We start from the raw sequence: 19,210 nt of genomic DNA, 5'->3' as shown, positions 1-19,210 counted from the left end.
GATTTCCTCCGCGAAGCAGCGATTGATAATCGTTACGTACTCCGAGAGAACGGTGCCTGGTTCAGTTTGTATCTCCGGCACCTTTTTCAAGCCGCCGGACGTGACGAACAGCCTCCTCGTCCTCGCGTCGTGCGGCAAAATCTGCAAATTACAAACAAACGCGGAATTATTCCTGCCAGAGTATCGCGCCGCTCCCGTTTTCTCGCAACGAGAACGCCGATGAAACGATCGGTTAAAAGTTATGACGGGTACAGGAAAGATACCGCGCCGCGCGGAAACAATGCTGTCGGCCGTGCAAAACCGGAAACACAATGCAGGAAGCATTGAAGATCTCGGTATCGTGTGCTGCACCGCGTACTAAGAATAAGGCTTCTGAAACCTGACCTGCAGTACTGTCTGAGAACGTGTTCTAGGTTTGTCTTGTGCACACCTCGCTCTGTGCTTTCGGTTAATTACAATTCAAGATTTTTTTCCTTAAAGATCTTTTGAAGATAAGAACACAGTTTTTACCGCCACTTAAGTTGAAGTAAGGTTGCTCCAGATAGTGTGCTGTATCTTTTATCTATGCGAAACGTAAAAAGAAATGCTTCGAGTAAATGCTATTGCGTTAAACGAAGCATATTATTATTATACATACATTTAAGTTTTAAGTCCCAAGTTTTAACTCTTCAAATTCTCGCTTTTCGATCTACCGGAATTCTTACAGCATGCTTATTCATTTAGGTAAACGCCAAATGTCGCATTACTCATCCGTGTTTGTGACTCTAAATCTGAATCATCAGTTAAGGCTGCACTTGCCTCAATGCAATCGAATGTTCGCGTATTAAATCTAACTATCTTTGACGTTGCCGATAATTGGCATGATAGCAAAACTCTTTAACTTGTATATAGAACAGCCTCTTCAGAGAATCAATAAACCAGATCTTATCAAGCTTCTCTTACAATTCTGCAAATCAGAGACTTGTTCAAAGGGACAAAAAAAAAAAAAATCAATGTGCACATATACTTCATTAACTGATTGAATGATTGAAAGTAAATTCAAAATTAAATGCAGTCTATTGTCTAAAAGTCTATCGAACTGTAAAAAGCAATCAAATTCTCGTTAAGAGAAAATATCTAATTTCTATCTAGCTAGATTTCGCATTATCAATCCATATCTTAAACTTGGTATACCTATATATGTGCATCATATGCATAGTGTGTATAACGCACGTGTACATCGTTTGGTATTGAATTTTTAATCAAGGTACTCAGGGTCAATACGATAATGAGTTAAACTTCTTGAACTTTTGTTGTAAGCTCCTCAATTATTCTGAATTGTTGTAACTATACCTCGCAAGGTTAAATACGTGATGGAAAATGTATGATAAAAAAAAGCGGAAAGGTAAAATAAAACAAAAACGAAAAAAAAAATAAGAAAGAAAGAAAAGAAAAGAGAACGAAAATTTTCCGGCGGTGAATTTCCTTAATTCCATATCAATGTACTGCTTTACTGACCCGTTCTCCACCGCTGACATGGAGTTTCGTAAACAACGCATTATCGTTATTAATAGAATCAATTCGACGTAGTATTTACACCACCTACTCTGCGCAGTTTTGAATGGCATAGAAATAATTTATGTTCCATATATATATAATCAGGCTGTTAGGAAAAGGTGTTTAAGACCGCGTAAGAGCATTTGAGAATACAATTGTATATCAAGAAGAGTAGATTCAACTCGAAATAAGCCGCAAAAAATACAGCACGAATAATTGAAACTTAATTCCACCAGAATTAACGTGACGAAGTACATTTTCTCGTAGCTGTTCTTTTCAGTTACGTTTATCGGTTCTTTATATTTGCTTCGTGAATATTTTTTACGTTACGCATCTAGAACTTAATTTTCTTTTTCTTTCTTTCTTTCTTTTGGTATATCCCGCCGTAGGCAAGCAAATCTTTTAGACGTATTTCATGGCACGCTTGCTTACGTACTTCTGCGTGTTATTTGTTTAAATTTACATCGTTAGCTTTCGTCTGTTTACAGTTTTGTCGCTTGACAAGTTGGACCGCGAGCGAAGCTGCGCCACTGATGTGTAATAGAAGGCATTGCGACACGTGCGTTCTCAGCAACGTTACATCATACCCGATGACAAAGTACCAAAGCTGCGCGCCGTTGATATTATCCTGCGTTACAGTGCAAGAGAGGGTACCGGATCACCCCGGAAGTTCCGTGGAAACGACTGACAAACAATTTATTCGTGTGCTTAATTTACACCACATTCAAATCTAAATTCGGACCAAGACCTCTTAAACGTGAGCACGTTTGGAATGGAGATACACGTTTGAAAAGGAAGTTGCGCTTTTGCGAACATTTCCTCATAGAACAAGAAAAAAAACTACGAGACTGAACTTGAACGTAATTGTGAACTTAAAAAGAAGTTAAATTAATTAATGCTCTGCGAGAAAAAAAAAAAGAAAAGAAACCGTATTAATTTGTCGTAATAGTATCGTTTCAGGCGTCGTGTAATCGCAAGAGTTCGGTACATAAAACGCCGACAACGAGACGAGATAGCTGCCTTAAATTTTCAAGATAAGTGACAGTTTGAATGACGTAAAAAAACTGAGAGGCTTTATCGCTCCTACAAGCTGCATTACGTATTTCAGCGTATATCTATAAAATCACTTCTACAAAGTCTCCTAATCAGTTTTTCTCGATCACGCGACGAAGACTTGAGACCTACGTTGAAAGGGAATTCGTTAGAAACTGCGGTTTGATAAGTCTTTCAACCGACTGAAAGATTAGATTTTACATTGCACAGTTGGAAGACTTCGCGGACTGTATATTCGCGCGAACAGTTAAAAGGTACGAGCGTGCGTGTGAGAAAATAGCGAGAGACAGGGTCGAGGGGTACAAAATGATAAATAATCAGCATTGTGTGATTCTTAACGCTGGCGAGACCAATAATTATCATCAACCGGTCTCGGCCAAGCCCTCGGTGGTCTCGGTATCGAGCATCGATTCTGATGTCAGCGACAGAAGGGATGTACGCGAAGAGTTGTACGCCGGGATCTTTAGGAGGCACAGAAAAACTATACTGGTATTAGGCAGTTTTCTCAAGATGTTGAGAGTGAATAGAAATATGAACAATTACGCTAGCATTAAACCCAATGACGAAACAGATGAGTAAATTAAGTCGTTTTTGCTGGAACAATCAAGTGACGAAAAATTTGCGTTTAAAGTGCAATTTCAGCATAAAGATAGACTTTATCGATACGTTTCTTTTTTTTTTTTATTTTTTTATATATGTATATACATAACGAATGCGGCCAAATATTTTTTTAAACTTTGTAAATAAGTAAACTTGTATAAAAATTTTGTAAAGTATTAATCGAATAATATCGGTTCTAAATTATACAAGGATATAAATTTTATATAATATAATCGAGTACTTGTTTTCAAATTATTCGATAAATAGTCAAGAGTTATACAAAATTAATTTCAATATATAAAAAAAAAAAAGAATTTCCTTTTTTAATTATGAACTCTTTTGATTTTCAGATATTTTCTTTTACGAATTACTCTGTAGGAAGACTTTTTCTTTCGGTGTCACTGATTAAATAACAAAATCAATGAAAGAAAACTGCCAATCGAAAGATTTACATAAATAGAAAAGAAACTCTTATATAAATATATACACGAAAACAATTTTTAATTGATAAAAAAGAATGCAGAAAAAGTAACGCACCGTATCAATGTACTTGTCGAAAAAATTAATCGATACATCTCTGTTCATGACATATTTCTTTTTTGATTCTCGTCATTGGTTTTAAGATTATCTCACAACAGCTGTATGTAGTATACATATATTTTTTATATATTTTCAAACTTGGTGAAACTTTCAGCAATCATTTTGTTTTGTTTTACAGAAATATTTGGACAGATTGCATGCTCTGAGCCGGATATACGCCTTAATTGCTTTAAGATTCGAAACGCAGCAAAAGTTTTGGTAAATTCACTATATACTTTTCTGCATTTTGCCGTGCATTATGCGATTGCATTTTGTAATTTCCTCGTCCTAAATACGCATCGTTTTACGTGTCCCACGTTAAAATGTGAAGTTCATGTACTACAGGCGTTGACAGTCTTTACGCTTTCACAATGTACTGCGAGACCACTCGTTTTGTAAAGTTTATAGGAAAGTTTATGTTAAACGTAAGAATCCCTAATTGCCGATGCAATCTGAAATAACCCATCGAATCGGCCAGCAACTTAATGTATACAGAAATTACCGTCTATGGTGTTATCGTTGACGAGCTTAATATTTATTAGAGATACATAACTGAGGGCATATGTAACGGTATAAGATTTGTATAATACATATGGACTAATACGAATATCAAATCAATGCCTTATCACTTTAACATAATTTGAAATTTTATCGTCGATTAATCAGCCGAAATTTGTTAACCGGAGTCCCTTCATTGCCCTGTCCGAACAGTTTTTTACAATTTTTGTCTTTGTATCAGATACTGCCATTAGAGAATAAAACGGTATAATAAAATAGACGCGAATTAGCGAGGGCAACTTGGAAAACAATCATGCGTTCAACAATTACCTAAGACGTACCTAAACAACAATTTTTTAAATGAGTTCTATTTAAATAAGGCAAGCATGTATTTGTACTTAGCCGAAGCTACCACTCGTTGTCGTAAGACTGAAACATGTGCTCTTTTGGAATATTAAATGTGCCATACTATCTTACAATTAGAAAAGAGAAAAACGAGAAAAAGCTAAAAAAAGAAAAAAAAAAGGAAGAAGACCTACGAATACCTATTTGTAGATTTTCCGAATTGTTCTGAGCATATCTATGCGTAATGGCAACGCAATTAGCATAATTATATTCTATATTTAAAAAGAATTATTTTCTTTTTGAAATACACAATTGAAAATTAATTGGTTGAGAATATCGATCGGAAGATTTGTAGAAATATAAAATTATTCGAGCAATTGCAATGAAGTATGCGTATGTGTGTTCATGCGTGTATGTGTGCGTGTATGAAAATTCTTATATATATATACGGTAATAGTATTAGAAATATTCTCTTCGGAACTACCAAAATGTACTTAATAAGATATCTGTATTTTAAAATAGTTCCCATAAACCAAAAAAGAAAAAAAAAAACAGGAAACATTCGCGTCCCTTACGCGCAGCTGCTTGTGACCAATTTTTAAGTAGAGCAAAAATTTGTATGTTAGTAGCTTCGTCGTGTATTCGTTTGCATATATTTAAATATTGTGCAACGTAAACATCTACGTAATCGCGAAACGCAATCTTCGTTGAGCGACGACCAGAGGAAAGGCGTGCTATATTTTACATTCGATTGTCAAGATCCTATGTGATTTTTGTAACGAGCAAGTATGTCCTAAATGCGTTGTATTGAATGAGAAAGAGAAGATTTGTATTATCACTTTATATAACGTATCATTAGAATGTGAGACACACTCAATAAAATATTCATATTGCGTTTAATAAATTATCAGATGCTCCTTTTTTCGCTATACTATATATTATCGTGAAATTTCGTTTTCCCGTTAAGCATATAGATTGTGTTGTAAATTCTTACCTTGCTAAACTGTCCCAATATATATTTTAGAATATTAGGTGGCACATTGTGCAACAGGGATTCAAGGGCCTCGACGTACATGCATTTCTGTAGACTTCAGAGTCTGGCCTTTTCTTCTATCCGACGGCAGCCGAAGCGCTGGCTTCACACGGACGAGCCTCTGCATCTGTATGCGTGGAAGCCGCGATTCCGAGTTGGGCTCTCTGCCTGAAAGTGAAAGCGATCAGCTGATATATGTAACCACAGCGAGAGTTTCAATCTTACGCTGCGTTCTTTTACTCACTCCGGAAGCTCACAATCACGCTGTCGCGAATGAATTGAGAAAAAAACAGCGGCGATAAACATGATGACCGACGTCGGGGAGGCCGGAGCGGCGGAGGTTCAATTGAAATCCGAGAAACAAGAGAGGTAACCTCTTTTTCCTCACTCTCCTTCTTACAACTCTATATATTTATTTACGAAATGTAAAAAAAAAGGTTTTATAGCGCTTTGAAAGCGAGTCCGCGCTAATATACGAGAATAAATTCTTGTCAGTACATTTAATCGTGTAATTTTTTTTAATGCTAACGTGTAAAATACTATATAAAAATATGTAATTTAAGACTGATTCTTTAATTAATTTTTTTAGGGAAGTGGAAACAGTGGATTTCTCAGGAGCCACGGAAAAGCTCGTGGAAGGCCTTTTGAGTATTTATCAACCCCAACTGGAGCAAGTTAAACAGGAACTTTCTGAACTGACGTAAGCATACAGATCAATAATGCAAATAATAAATATATAATTTTTGTCATTTGTATTACAGCTCAATCTTTTTTTTTTTACAGAAGCAAACAGGAATCTCTTCTTGCTCGAATGCAGCTTGAGAATAAAAAGATACACGAGACACTTGAAGATATAGATTTAAATGATATGGTAAAACTTTCCTTTCTTTTGTGATATAAATCGAATACTCTCAATACTTGAAACTAGAATATGCTTGGAGTATTAATAATTTTATTTTAAAATGGAAGAATACCCTTCATAATAAAAATATATGTTTTAGTTTTCAACTGTTAAAATTTATCAGGGAAAATTAACTGTGATAAGGAAAGAAATGATTAATATTCACGAACGGACTTCCAAACTAAAGGTAAATTTACTGTAAAACTAATTTTTAAGATGCGCGTACAATATATTTTTACTAATATAAAAAAATTTTTACAGAAACGGGTGTTGCGTCTGCAACAGATAAAACAGAAAGAGGCGATGAATAAAGAGCAACAGCGAGAACAAGAATTGCGCAGGGAACAAGAATTAATTGGTAGATCTACAATTAATTAAATCCCATCTTTAAAAAGTCACATTAAATCGAATCGAATTTATTGTTGCAATTTGTTCCGTGATGCAAATTGATTAAAATGGTAATTATTTTTTTATTGATTATTTAATCATACACTTGTATAAATGGTTGATAAATTCAAAGTAAACGAAATAATAGATAAGTATTAATTTCAATGTTTCTCAGTGTCGAAGATTTGAAAACGCTTGATAAGTAACAAATTTTTAGAATGAACAAATAGATGACGAAAGTTAGGACGCCGTTCTGTTTTACCATCTCCATTATCGTCGGATAATGTGCTCTAGTTTTTTTTACTTTCGATCAAAGATGACGCTAACGGTGAGGGTGGAAAAAATGGCTAACTTTGTTCCCTTACTTTGGTCACCAGCTTATACATTTAAAAATTCTGTTACTTCTCGAGCATTTTTGAAGTTTCAGCACCGAGGAACATTAGGATTAATACGGATCTATCATTTTTTGTTTAACTTAAATTGCTCAGCTACCTACGTGAGTACATGATTAAATTACCGTTTTCGTTTAATTTTAATTAAGAATTAAGTATTATTCAATTGTTAATACATTTCTTACTAATAAGAAAGTAACCTCGTCAAACATGCTTTCACAGTAAAAATGAAATAATCGAGAAGTATCGGCGTCGAAGAAGGCTGTTTCTTGTAGCTCAGCTGATTACACGTTCTCTTATTTGGCTTGATCCTTGATGCCGCGTGAGTAATTTTTGTATAATTATGTAAAATTTATATTAATACGAGCCAAATTTGACCTAAAAATGAGGAAAAGCAGTGATAAAATATTCTTTTTTATTTAAATGATTGAGAGCAGGTTCTAACTTCTTGGCAAATTTATATATATTTTTTTTTCTGAAAGAAAGATAAAGATAAACCAGTTTACCAGAAATTGCGATATGACACATTAAGAAATGCTGGTAGATTATTTTTATTTCTTGGTTTGAATGCGAGTAGGAAATAGCAGTCACCTAAAATATAGATGAAAATATTCAAAAATGATAGCCGCGTCTTCCACTTTGACGAGATAGAATTATGCAAGAATACGTGAGATACAGCCAGCTGTATATTAACGTGTCCTACTAAATCATTTATATTACACGATTGCGAATGCAAAAGTACGTCCACTAATGACACGCAATAAAATATTTAACAAACAACGTCTCATTATTTAATAAAATATATAATCGTTTGTATCGGGCGACTGTCTAGCTTCGTTGATACTTTTTACAAGAAATTACCAAAAAAAAATACATGTATCTTATCCGGATTAATAGACGAAGCGATTTAATGCGATGCTTATCTGGCCACGTTTGTGAATAATTTTGTTACGTGAAGAGATGGAAAGTAAACGAAGGAAATTTCAATATCAAGTTGCGACGTCAAATAAATGTAGATCTTTTCGGAAAATGTTACGTTCCCCTAAGTAGCCGTATGTAACACCAGCCATCAGACTCTCGTTAAATTCCAATTAAATCGACGTCCGTTCCTTCTTGTTCCTTCGGCCGAGTATAGCAAAGTGGGTTAGATGGCTTTGTACAAGCATATAATTTCTTGAAACAGGACTGATAACAGGTATCTATTAAATATTCATAGCAAGTCGATCGGTCTTACATTGCCAGCGCCTTACAAGCTCCGTGCTAAAGTGATATACCTTGAAAACGCCACTTATATACCTGGCGAATAATTAATATTTATATTTTGATTATGTTGAAGTGCAACCGAGAAAATGTTACATTAGGAAAAACGGCTGGATGACTCACAGTTTCAAAGAGATGCAATTATTATTATATTAAGAAGTTTCGCATAACGAGTTGCCTCCGTCGGGGCCGATAAGCAGACTTATGCATATTGCGGCTTGAAAACTTATATACACATAATGTGGAGAAAAAAAAAAAAAAGAAAAAAGTGTAAAGCCGAATGAATTTTAAGAAATTGCTTTTTTTATTACAATCGATACTACAACAGTCCAAATTAAATTTCTTGTAAAATGTATTTCCTTAAAAGTATAAGGATTATTTTATTATACAATACGGAGACTGACGTTGCGTAACGAATAATGCAACAAACAATCTGTGAATTTTATTCGTCGCAAGAGGCTCTTTGAATGGCCGCCGTTAGGTTGTTAATAAATTAATTTAATTCGACTAAGATAGAAATACGAACAAGGTAAACTTACAGCTTATGTTGCAATAAAAACAAGTTGTTACCTTATTACGAAAGCGCGCGTATATTACGTCGGCGTTCATTCATCAATAAAAGAAGAATTAAGATGTCTACGGAAAGCACATGCATGTCGTAGGATATGCAATTTTACATATCGATCGAGATTTACTGTCTGGACATATCCACTGCCTAAATATATCTCGGCAAATATTAATAAATTTTTTTTCTTGTCCTTTATTGTTATATTATCAGTATGTGCATCAGAACAATCGAGTCTTATACGACAGCGATTAAAAATAAATTCGTACAGCCAAGTTTTTTTTTTTTTTTCGAATACGTTCAAATTGAAATTGGACTGAAATGATATTAGGATGAAAAATTAAGCTAATTAGGAATTAAGCTGAAAGGAAGTACACTGTAATCAGCATTGAGTAGTAGACGATGCGCGAACGGAGTCATTTGGAAAGTTTTCAGTTTACTACAAATATATCTTTCCGTTATGGTCCTCACGTGGTTCTCGATCGATTGTAAAACCGGGTAATAAATATCACATTATCCTCGTGCGTTAAATGCCCGACACGTCCTCATTCTTACTCCTACATTAAGCGACATTGCTAGGCGCACCTGTTGTAACCCTTAAGAAATCCCACGAAAATATGCGCATTAGTAATCTTTCTGAGAAGGAGATAAAATATATATATATATATTTTTTCTTCAAGAACTTATACCCAAGCAAAACGGAATCGATATAGCCGGCTGAAGTGACGCTAAAGTGATTTACAATTATCATTTGCACGGGTCAATTCTGCGCCGTTTCAACTCTTTGATTCCGCCTATCGGTATTTACACGAGAAGACGCTATCGATTTATATTTAACCGAGTAAAATTTCATAATAGTACAATTTCGGACAGTGATTAATATTTGATATTAATTCGCATCAAGTTATTTGACGAGAAACATATTAGGCGCGAGGGAGCTAAACGAGCGCGTGCTCGTGCGAGATGTAAGCGTACGAATCTGATAACGAATCCATCTCTAATCCGCTATATCGTTTACAATATTTTTAAAATTTTTTTACTCATTTGCAGCTTTGCACCGCGTTCCATTTCTGTATTTACATTACGGTATACGTTACTTGCATTTCACGTTACCACTCTCGCCCGACTGCCCGCTCATCGAACCCCCGGTTCGAGAACAGTTGCGTCGGCAGGAACTTGACATTGAACCTCCCTACGTTACAACCCCTCTGCACGTCACACGCACATGATTACGTGCACGTACGTGAACGACACACTCGCAGGCGCCCGCGGAGGTCTACTCGTCCATTATCGCGGCCGTATGTAAAGTACATGCACGAAACGTATAAAAGAACCGGGCGCTTGCGCGGTATCCATGACGATGTGTGGTTCTTACGACCTCCATTCGTACCTGGCAAATCATTATGGCATTAGATACGTGCCAAGGAAGCTCCGTCGTAAAAGCTCCGCCGCGGTAACGACGTGACTCATTACCGTTTACGTGGTCGCATGCGACACATTGCGGCCCCCGTGATTTTCGGGCCGAAGGCACGCAACGACGCGGTGCTCGGCCTCGAGTTTCGTCAAAGTGCTCTCGTGCGACCGCGGTGCTCGGATGGTGGTGTGCCGCTTCCATCGGTAGAAGCGTGGAAAACGTGCGGATTTACTCATCGATCACTTATCCGTGAGTTGTACTTACGGGAGATCGATCATTAACTCGCGAGTTACTCGAGAGTCTAAACGCAACGCGTTTTCGTATTTCGTATTGTTAATTTTTTTTTTTTCTTCTTTTTTTTTTCTCTCTGAAAATTGGCGATTGCGCCGACGTTCTAGTGTTTTCCAGCTGAATCGAGATCTGCGCTGTAGATTTAGAATTAATCGGCTTAAGCTACGAGCTCTTAAAATACAGATCTTGTCGGCTGATCTTGATCCTTTTAAACACGTTGCGATTGCACTAATTGTATATTATGCGTTTTATGGCGAATCAAAGTCTCACTGCAAGTGGTTTCAAGCATTTCTCTTTTCTCTTTTTGTTTCTTTCTTTTTTTTTAATACAAAAAGGAAGAGATGCTTTAAATTATTTGCAGTGTTACGTATCTTTAATTGTATTCTGGATTTTTTCGTGATTTTCTTTTTTGTACTGCTATTTTTTTATTTTTTTTTAACACTGACCAGCTTGTTTATTAAATTCTCTTAACGCCAATCCAACGCAAAAGTAGTTTCTTTATTATCCGTGCAAGTAAATACTCTTGTTATTTTTTATTATCCAAATTATCCACTTCTCGGTTGGATTTTCGTCAAAACAAATGTAAAATATTACGTTACATTTAATAATATCAAATTATCGAGTCGAAGGAAATTAAGGAGAACAAGCTGGCTAGAAAATAATTGCCCCAAAAATTCTTTTCTTTTAAGACTCGACAAATCAAACTTGTTATTTTCAGTGCTCGGTTAACCCACGCAGTGATTATTCAAGAAAAGTGCCTAAGATGTGACATTTGAAATCGGATCAGTTGCTATTGCCTGCCGCAAGTCCGAAATATAAATTTCCCAAAGGTCTAAATACGTAACGTCGATGTGGACACTGGTCTTGCTTGGTTTTATTCTCAAGTGCCTGTTGAAGAAGATACGCCGAATAGATCAGCCGCAAATCAACACGTGGCAAGTGCATACGCCCCCGTCGTTGGGACGTCGCTTTGTAGGCGAGAAAGTTAAGTCCCATGGGTAAACAGGGTTAATTAAGAAAGAAGGAAAAAGAAAAGGACAATTTGGGAACGAGCGCGGCTGTTTTCGGGTACCGCCGAAAGGCCGTTCGAGAAATTCATCAAGTGACAACACGCGCGACACTCCTGTCTAATGTGAAAGATTCCGTGAGGCTGCACGCCGGAACTTTTCGGCACATACACCTCTCGTATGTGCTGAAGCGGAGATAAGCTTATCTATCGGAAGCATGTGAGTAAATGGCCGTAGAAGGATCGTGTCAGCCTTTGAACAACTTACTATGGGCATCTGCCTGGACACTGGTTAGTATATCTGCGTGTTACGATTATTTAACAAATTTAAAATTGGAGAACGTTTCTTTCGCATTATTCTTGAAGGAATATTTTTTGCAAGCAATTTGGTCACAATTATTAATTAATGCCACTCATTCTTTCGCTCATGTCGTCGAATACATCACAATTTTAGATTAAAGGTAAACGTGAGAAAGAATAGAAAATAATCCGCCTTGTGAAAAAAGGTAATTCGTCCTTTTTTTTTTCTTTTTTTTTTTGCGCAAATTGAAATCGTATGTAGAAGGAAAGAAATCTGTGTTAATTTCATGCTTTTAATGAGAATGAATGTTTACTTGCGCAAGTGAACGATTAGTACTGTCAATTTCACTCCTTTCGTTAAGTCAAGTAATGATTGAATTCTCGCGATATATCTAGAACCAACTTGAATGCACGATGCAAGACGCGTAACAAGATGCCCACGATTATCGCAAATGCATTATCGCGATCGATATTGTGAAAGTGGCATTGTTATAGGATATAAAGTCCTTTCTCGTTACAGTATACTCACGTCGCGAGATATACGCGATTCGAACTGATGGATACATATCAATTTAACATTGCCATTAAATAAATAGCAACGTGCTTTCTTCGTTCGCGTCATAAAGTGTCATTGACATCCATTATTTTAATTAATTTGTATTTTGAAAATAAATCCAACAGCCAATTCATTAATCAAAAGGTGATTAACTATAATATACGGTGACAATTAATCTTACAATAAAGTTCTGACTTTATTAGAATCATATTTTGTAGCGGCTATCGATCTGATGCCTTTTTACCTTTTTAAATTTTATACTGGATCAGATTGAATGTATAATGAATTGGAAAACACCTCGAGATATCTGTCGCAGATATCTGTCATTATCCTGTCTCACAAAAATTGTTACACTGGTGTTTAAGTGACGGTATCAAATCGCATCGCTTAAACTGTATCGTATAATCGTCCTTACGATAATGCTTCTAGATTTTTTGCCCCAGATAAAAAGTATCGGGCGTTACGCAAAAAAAAAAATTCATAAAATTCTAAATTACGCGGTTATTTAAGATTGTGAATACTAGTATTTGATTCAAATCGAAGTAATCACTTGATTTCACATGCATTGCATGTAATAAATAATATATAAGTGTGGCAATACATATTTAATGCCCGCGGCTTCTGCGTAGAGTCTTCAGTTTCGTCACGCAACGTGATGAGCTAGATGCGAATGTAATGTACAATGTGTTCGATAAAATATAGAAAGAGCGAAGTGATCTCTAAAGGAAGTGCAGTTGAAAAAAAAAAACAGACGGAACTTTATCATTCGGAGAAATTAATTGAGAATGATCTCCACAAATTGATCGTCGCGGTTTTTAATAATAATTTTGCAAAGGACTACGATGTTTTATTGAACATTTTTTCTTTTCTTTTTTATTCAACGACTTTAAATCGAATAACAAGTGTCTCAATCGTGCGAACACAATGCTGAGTGACAAATGCATTTCAGATCAGCAAAATGGATCGCAGATGTTCGAGGAAAACGATGCTCGAGCTACAGGAAGGTGGCGAGGTGAGGCCGGCCTTTTGGCGACTCCACCGGATGGACATTTCCCGAAGCAAAATGTTGGTCCAGTTAAATTTGAGATACCTAAAGTTCCTGTTATATTCGTTCTCGGTTGGTATATCAGCTAATTGTCACGAGATTAAAAAAATTAAGGCCCGAGAATCGACTTTTTTTAGTAACGTGCACTGCGATCGTTTTACAGGAGGTCCTGGTAGCGGTAAGGTGACATATTGCGACAATTTGATACAAGAAAAAAAAGGTATAACGCATATTAACATGATGGATCTTCTTCAGCAGTACGCACTAGGAAACGGTTTGTATTTCGTTTTTTATTAAATATTTTTTCTTACTTTGCAATTAATTAAATTTCAATGTGCGACACATACGACTTCTAAAAGTATATTCTTTCAACGTATATCGTGTTCAACGTATGTATTTTATCTGTTTCTTCATGTAGATATGCAAGATTTTGGGCAACTTAGTAGCAAAACCGTCACAGAAGTTCTTATGCTTGAAATGAAAATGTCCCCGGGAGCTAAAGTCTTTCTTGTAAGCGGATATCCACGAAATATGCGCGACGTGGTGGAATATGCTGAAAAAGTGAGTCTTCTTTGCATTTTTTTTTTTTTTCTCTAACGTAAGCATTTATTTCGCAAAGCAGTTTTCCGATATAACTCGACTGTGTAGGGACAAGCTAAATACCTATAATTTTCTTGTAGATAAAAATCGTTAACGGTGTCATTCTCGTGTCATGGAGGCAGGAAGTGCTGGAGAGACAAATTGATTTCGGCGCACAACTCGGCCACGTTATCATCGGATTAGCTAGAATGGAGTTGCATAATTTTTATAGGAATGTAATGCCGGTTGCGGAATATTTCGATCAAAGCGGAATGCTACTCGAGGTAAGCGGGCAAGAAGGGCATTGAAAATGATATAGATGGACAACCTAGAAATGTTATCAGAATAATGCATGTGTAAATTAGATTTACTATGGAAATAAAAATTTATCGCGCAGATCAATGGCGAACGCAATCCAAGTGAAGTCTACATTAGCTTTCGGGATGCCATTCTTAGGATTCTTGGAATGTCGAGCGGTGAAACTCAGGGCCAAGACGTACCTCAATCTCTGGAAGCCGAGGTAAAATTAAAATTGCATTACAAGTCTTATTGCAAGCCTATGTTTTTACAACTCCGCGTCTTGTTGCCTTTTAGGTGGAAGTGGAAAGGAGAAAAGCGTCGACAGGGTCGGCTTTATCGCAACAAATTGTAGGAACTGACAAGATACCGGTTCAAGCGCCGATAGACACTCCAAAAACCGCTAACAAGCCGAGGAAAGGATTGCCGGCGTTCATCTGGGTTATAGGTACGTTTTATTTCGAAGCGCATACAAGTCTCAACATACATTATGGTAATTATTATATTGCGTATTATGTATATTAGGCGGACCAGGAAGTAACAAGTCGGTTCTTTGTGCGCAAACCGTTCGTAACATGCCAAGCTGGCTGCATATAAGCATTGGAGAATTATTAAGAACGATGGCGTCATCTAATATGATTGTGAATGACGCGATTGTTTCGGGTGAAATGGTTCCTCATGACATCGTGATGCAACTCATCGAACAACAGATCCTCTTAAATCGAGACTCGGACGGTATCGTCATAGACGGCTATCCGAGAGACTTGAACCAAGTGCAGGAGTTTCAGACTAAAGTAAGTTCGAATTGTCCGCAATGTATTGTGCTTTAAAATCGCGATGGATCATTAACGAATTGTGTTAATGTTTAACAGTTCGGACAGGAACCACCTCTGGTGCTACTTGACTGTTCCAAATTGCAACTCGGGAGAGGAAGACTGGACGATAGTGTCTCGGCATTTAGGAAGAGATTGGAACTTTTTCGCGAGGTGTCTCTTCCAATGCTGAAAACACTGGACAGCGATAATCGTTTAACAATTGTGCGTAATACATAATTGCAAAAGTGTTGAATTAATTTTTTAGTTGCTTTAGATAATAATTAGTTTATCTTTGAATAGGTGGACGGCGATACGGATGTGCCTAGTGTGCAGCAAGATTTTGCCGCTGCGTTATATCAATTAATGCGTCAGTCACGCAGGAAAGAAGAAGCAATTCCACGTGATCCAGATTCGCCTGCAATAAGGAGACACCCAAACGGAATACGTGCCTCGAATGAACGTGCCATACCTAATGGCAATGCCAAACCGACGGTCAACGGCGTATCCAATCTTGGAAAAATAGCCACGACAAAAAACGGAATTATTGCTCAAGGTGAACAATTATAGCGTCAACTAGCCACATGATATTGATTTTTAGTATTACTAAACTTTTCAAGACCACTCTTTTCAACTTACGACTAATTGTTTTAGTAATAATAAAGAAATTTAAATGTCCCTTTTTATTATTAATAATGTGCTTCATTATTTGATATTCTTTTAGGAGTAGGTACCATCACTAATGGTGTATTAAACAATATGAAGCATATTCAACAGAACGGTCATGCTTATCAAAATGGCATCGCGAACGGTACGGCTCATATGTTGCAGAATGGTGTGGCGCATTTAGCCAACGGCATTGTACCTGGCAACAATAAAGTTGCACCCGCGATGCACAATTATTTGCCAAAAGATCCCATCAGAAAAATGTACAACGAAGTCGATGGTTATCAGCAGAATCTTCACATGTGAACATTACGTTCGTTGATCTTTTTTAATGTTGTTGAATTATTGTTGAGATTGTGTGAAAGGCGACGGATCACGCGCTGGGACTTACAATTGTATCGATAACTTTGATAATTTGCTATCGTAATGTCTTTCGATATATCGTGCCTTAAAAAAGAAAAGATGTGAAATAGTACAATTAATTCGTCCATATATCCGCTATAAACGGCCAAAACTAAAAGTCATTATTAGAAAATAAATAGTATGTACATTTCTCGTTTATTTTAAAATATTTAAAACACTCGATACAAATTTTTTCGTATATTTAACACGACTTGTATACTTTTATTTGGAGTTTTATTTTTTTTTCAAATTTGTTACAATTATTCCAAATTAATTACTTTCTCCATGTGCACAAGTGCATAATCTCTCGCGCACCTTCTCTTAATAATAATATTTCTTTATTTCTCAATAATTAGTTCGTAGGATTACGTAATTTTTCTTATTTTCTTAGTAGCCTTATACCTTTTTATAAATTTTACTGATATGTCATTATGCCTGGCATATGCATATATATATTTATACATACATTTTATGATAATCGGATATTTTAATAGCATATAGTGTTATAGATTCGAGAATTCTATTACAAAAGCGTTGAGGTCACAATAGTTTTAAGTTGTAATTTATCAAGGTTGATTAATAATATCACATAGAGCTCACATGCGCAGGCCCGCAATTGTACTTATATTTGCATATTCTACTTATATAATATTTATATTATTCATAATTGTATTTATATGCGATTTGTCAGCGATCATTTGGAATAATATACTTAATCGTCAGTCGCATATCGCGCCGAACAAATCTAATTTTTATTCCTGCGAATTAATATTGCGAAAATTTTGTTTAGCGCATTATGCGATTAACGAATACATTTTATTTTAGTTTATATTAACAGACTAGTACGAATTGTCAAAAGATGTTATGTTTCGCGCAGCAAATAGCAAGATGTACCGTGTATATAATACTCGATTTAATGAAGAATACCTCGAGAGATTAGCGGATCTCAGTAAGAATTGGACTAAACAATTTTTTTGCAATAAGCTTAAGGAGAGAGAAAGAAATAGTTTTAAAGGGTTTTTTTTTAATTTAACAATTTAATTATATAACCTATTTATTTATGAGAAGGTGGAAAACATCTAGAAATAGAATTTTGTCAGAAAGAAATACATAAAAAGAGAATAGGGAAATCATTATGAAAACGCTTGAAACTCTATAAAGATTTCGATGACGTTTGCTATTATAGTTTTATGTTCCGTGCTATATTATTTTATTTATTCCTTTTTTTTATTTTAATTTTTTTAACCAAGCCTATTAAGTAGTGGATTTGATATTAATACATCGAAATATATTGAATATTGAAGATTGTATAAAACATTATTTTGAAAAATACAATAGAACTCAAAGTGTTATTTTCGCTCTTGTTTTATTAAACAATGTTTTATATACCATTTACTCAAGTTGGTTTTAATACTAATACTGCTTAAATATTATTTTTGAATTATATGTAATTACTTTTGTTATTACTCAGATAAAATAACACGTTTAATACAAGGTAAAATCTAATTGCATCTGTTGTAATAATTTAATTATTTTAATTTGAAGTTGGCGCAAACAGCGCTCTGTTAGTTTTTAACAAATCTGCTACGAGCCGCCACCGGAAACTCACTGTGTCGTTCCGGTCGTTCCCGCCAATTCTGCGGTGGAGGCGAAGAGTAGCAACCATTACAAAAAAGGCGTGGCCACAATGTTAGCGGGAAACGGCTCTCGGTATACCAACTTACTCCTCCTATACTCCTGATAACTTCTGAGCGTTTTCGGACAATTTCAGATGCTCAGCACCGCGAAATCCCGGGATTGACGAATTTATTATTTGGTTTACTTTTTAATTTCTTAGCTATCTACATAGGCGCATAATTAAATTACCGTTTTTATTTAATTTTAATTGAGGATTAAATATTATTTATTTAATTATTAATGTATTTTTTAATATTAAAAAAGATTTCGTCTAATTTTCTTTCACACAAATAAATTAACTTTTTACAATTTATAGATGAATTGGATTCATTTGTCAAATGTAAAACAAATTATGCATATTATATGTTGCTGTATAATTGTTAACAAAGCGTCTTGATACTTTACCTGGTATATGATGTCATGAAAAGAGAGGACGGCTACCATCTGGTTTCGATGTATAGTGCAGAGAAATTTTTAATAACCAAGTACGAGTCGTTTTGAGAAAAAGGATGAATATTCTTGAAAACCGTACGTGTCAATTCGTTTGTCAAAAATAAAATTATTTATTTATTTATTGAGGATAAACTTATACTTTTATTACAGATTGAACGTCACATCTAAGAAGACGAAAACGTGGTATTAAATTAAAATATAATAAAATGATTAGTAAAAGGAAAAAAAAAATCTACAAAAATTCAGACAACCAATACTTCTACTTCAAATTTACCAACAGAACATGATGGATAATAAAGATTGCATTGTTCGAATTCAAATGACTGAAACTATACTTAAAAAATACAAGAAAAAAAAAAGAAATTCTAATTACCTCCTTTGAAAATATTAAAACTTTGTAATATTCTAATACTTTTCATTAAAAGGTAATAACTCAAAATTTAAAAACAATTATTTTATCTGCAACGATCTAATAATTTGTTTATAAAGTAATCTATATAAGAATATGTTACAGATATATTTATATATATAATAACGTATATTAAAATAAATATAAAATACAA

At 35.2% G+C, this 19,210-nt stretch overlaps 3 protein-coding genes across 5 annotated transcripts; all 3 read left to right on the top strand.

Moving 5' to 3' along the window:
• Positions 1–1,610: 1,610 nt before the first annotated feature.
• On the top strand, positions 1,611–5,170 carry LOC139109572 (uncharacterized). Its single transcript, XM_070668724.1, has 2 exons — positions 1,611–3,108; positions 3,908–5,170. The coding sequence occupies exons 1-2, from the start codon at positions 2,896–2,898 to the stop codon at positions 3,989–3,991; spliced, it is 297 nt and encodes a 98-aa protein (XP_070524825.1). The 5' UTR covers positions 1,611–2,895; the 3' UTR covers positions 3,992–5,170.
• Positions 5,171–5,818: 648 nt separating this feature from the next.
• Pldn (biogenesis of lysosomal organelles complex 1 subunit pallidin) lies at positions 5,819–8,104 on the top strand. 2 transcript variants are annotated; one of them, XR_011546851.1, is made up of 6 exons: positions 5,819–6,013; positions 6,234–6,344; positions 6,428–6,515; positions 6,646–6,732; positions 6,807–7,003; positions 7,547–8,104. XR_011546851.1 is itself a non-coding variant. In XM_070668722.1 (5 exons), the coding sequence occupies exons 1-5, from the start codon at positions 5,949–5,951 to the stop codon at positions 6,921–6,923; spliced, it is 468 nt and encodes a 155-aa protein (XP_070524823.1). In that variant the 5' UTR covers positions 5,819–5,948; the 3' UTR covers positions 6,924–8,104. The 2 variants fall into 2 exon arrangements, 1 of the variants encoding a protein (XP_070524823.1); XM_070668722.1 differs by having other exon boundaries at positions 6,807–8,104.
• Positions 8,105–8,663: 559 nt separating this feature from the next.
• On the top strand, positions 8,664–17,869 carry LOC139109560 (adenylate kinase isoenzyme 5). Of its 2 annotated transcripts, XM_070668701.1 has the most exons (12): positions 8,664–10,812; positions 11,573–12,151; positions 13,666–13,833; positions 13,925–14,035; positions 14,180–14,322; positions 14,442–14,624; positions 14,738–14,860; positions 14,935–15,085; positions 15,163–15,431; positions 15,510–15,674; positions 15,753–16,005; positions 16,174–17,869. In XM_070668701.1, exons 2-12 carry the CDS (start codon positions 12,130–12,132, stop codon positions 16,419–16,421), a joined length of 1,836 nt encoding a protein of 611 aa, XP_070524802.1. In that variant the 5' UTR covers positions 8,664–10,812; positions 11,573–12,129; the 3' UTR covers positions 16,422–17,869. The 2 variants fall into 2 exon arrangements, with proteins under 2 accessions (XP_070524802.1, XP_070524801.1); XM_070668700.1 differs by lacking the exons at positions 8,664–10,812; positions 11,573–12,151 and having other exon boundaries at positions 13,585–13,833.
• The last annotated feature ends 1,341 nt before the right edge of the window (positions 17,870–19,210 follow it).

The sequence above is a fragment of the Cardiocondyla obscurior genome, linkage group LG18 (genome assembly GCF_019399895.1).
Source record: "Cardiocondyla obscurior isolate alpha-2009 linkage group LG18, Cobs3.1, whole genome shotgun sequence".
Taxonomy (NCBI): domain Eukaryota; kingdom Metazoa; phylum Arthropoda; class Insecta; order Hymenoptera; family Formicidae; genus Cardiocondyla; species Cardiocondyla obscurior.
The sequence above is the reverse complement of the archived record's forward strand: the minus strand, read 5'-3'. Positions and strand labels throughout refer to the sequence as shown.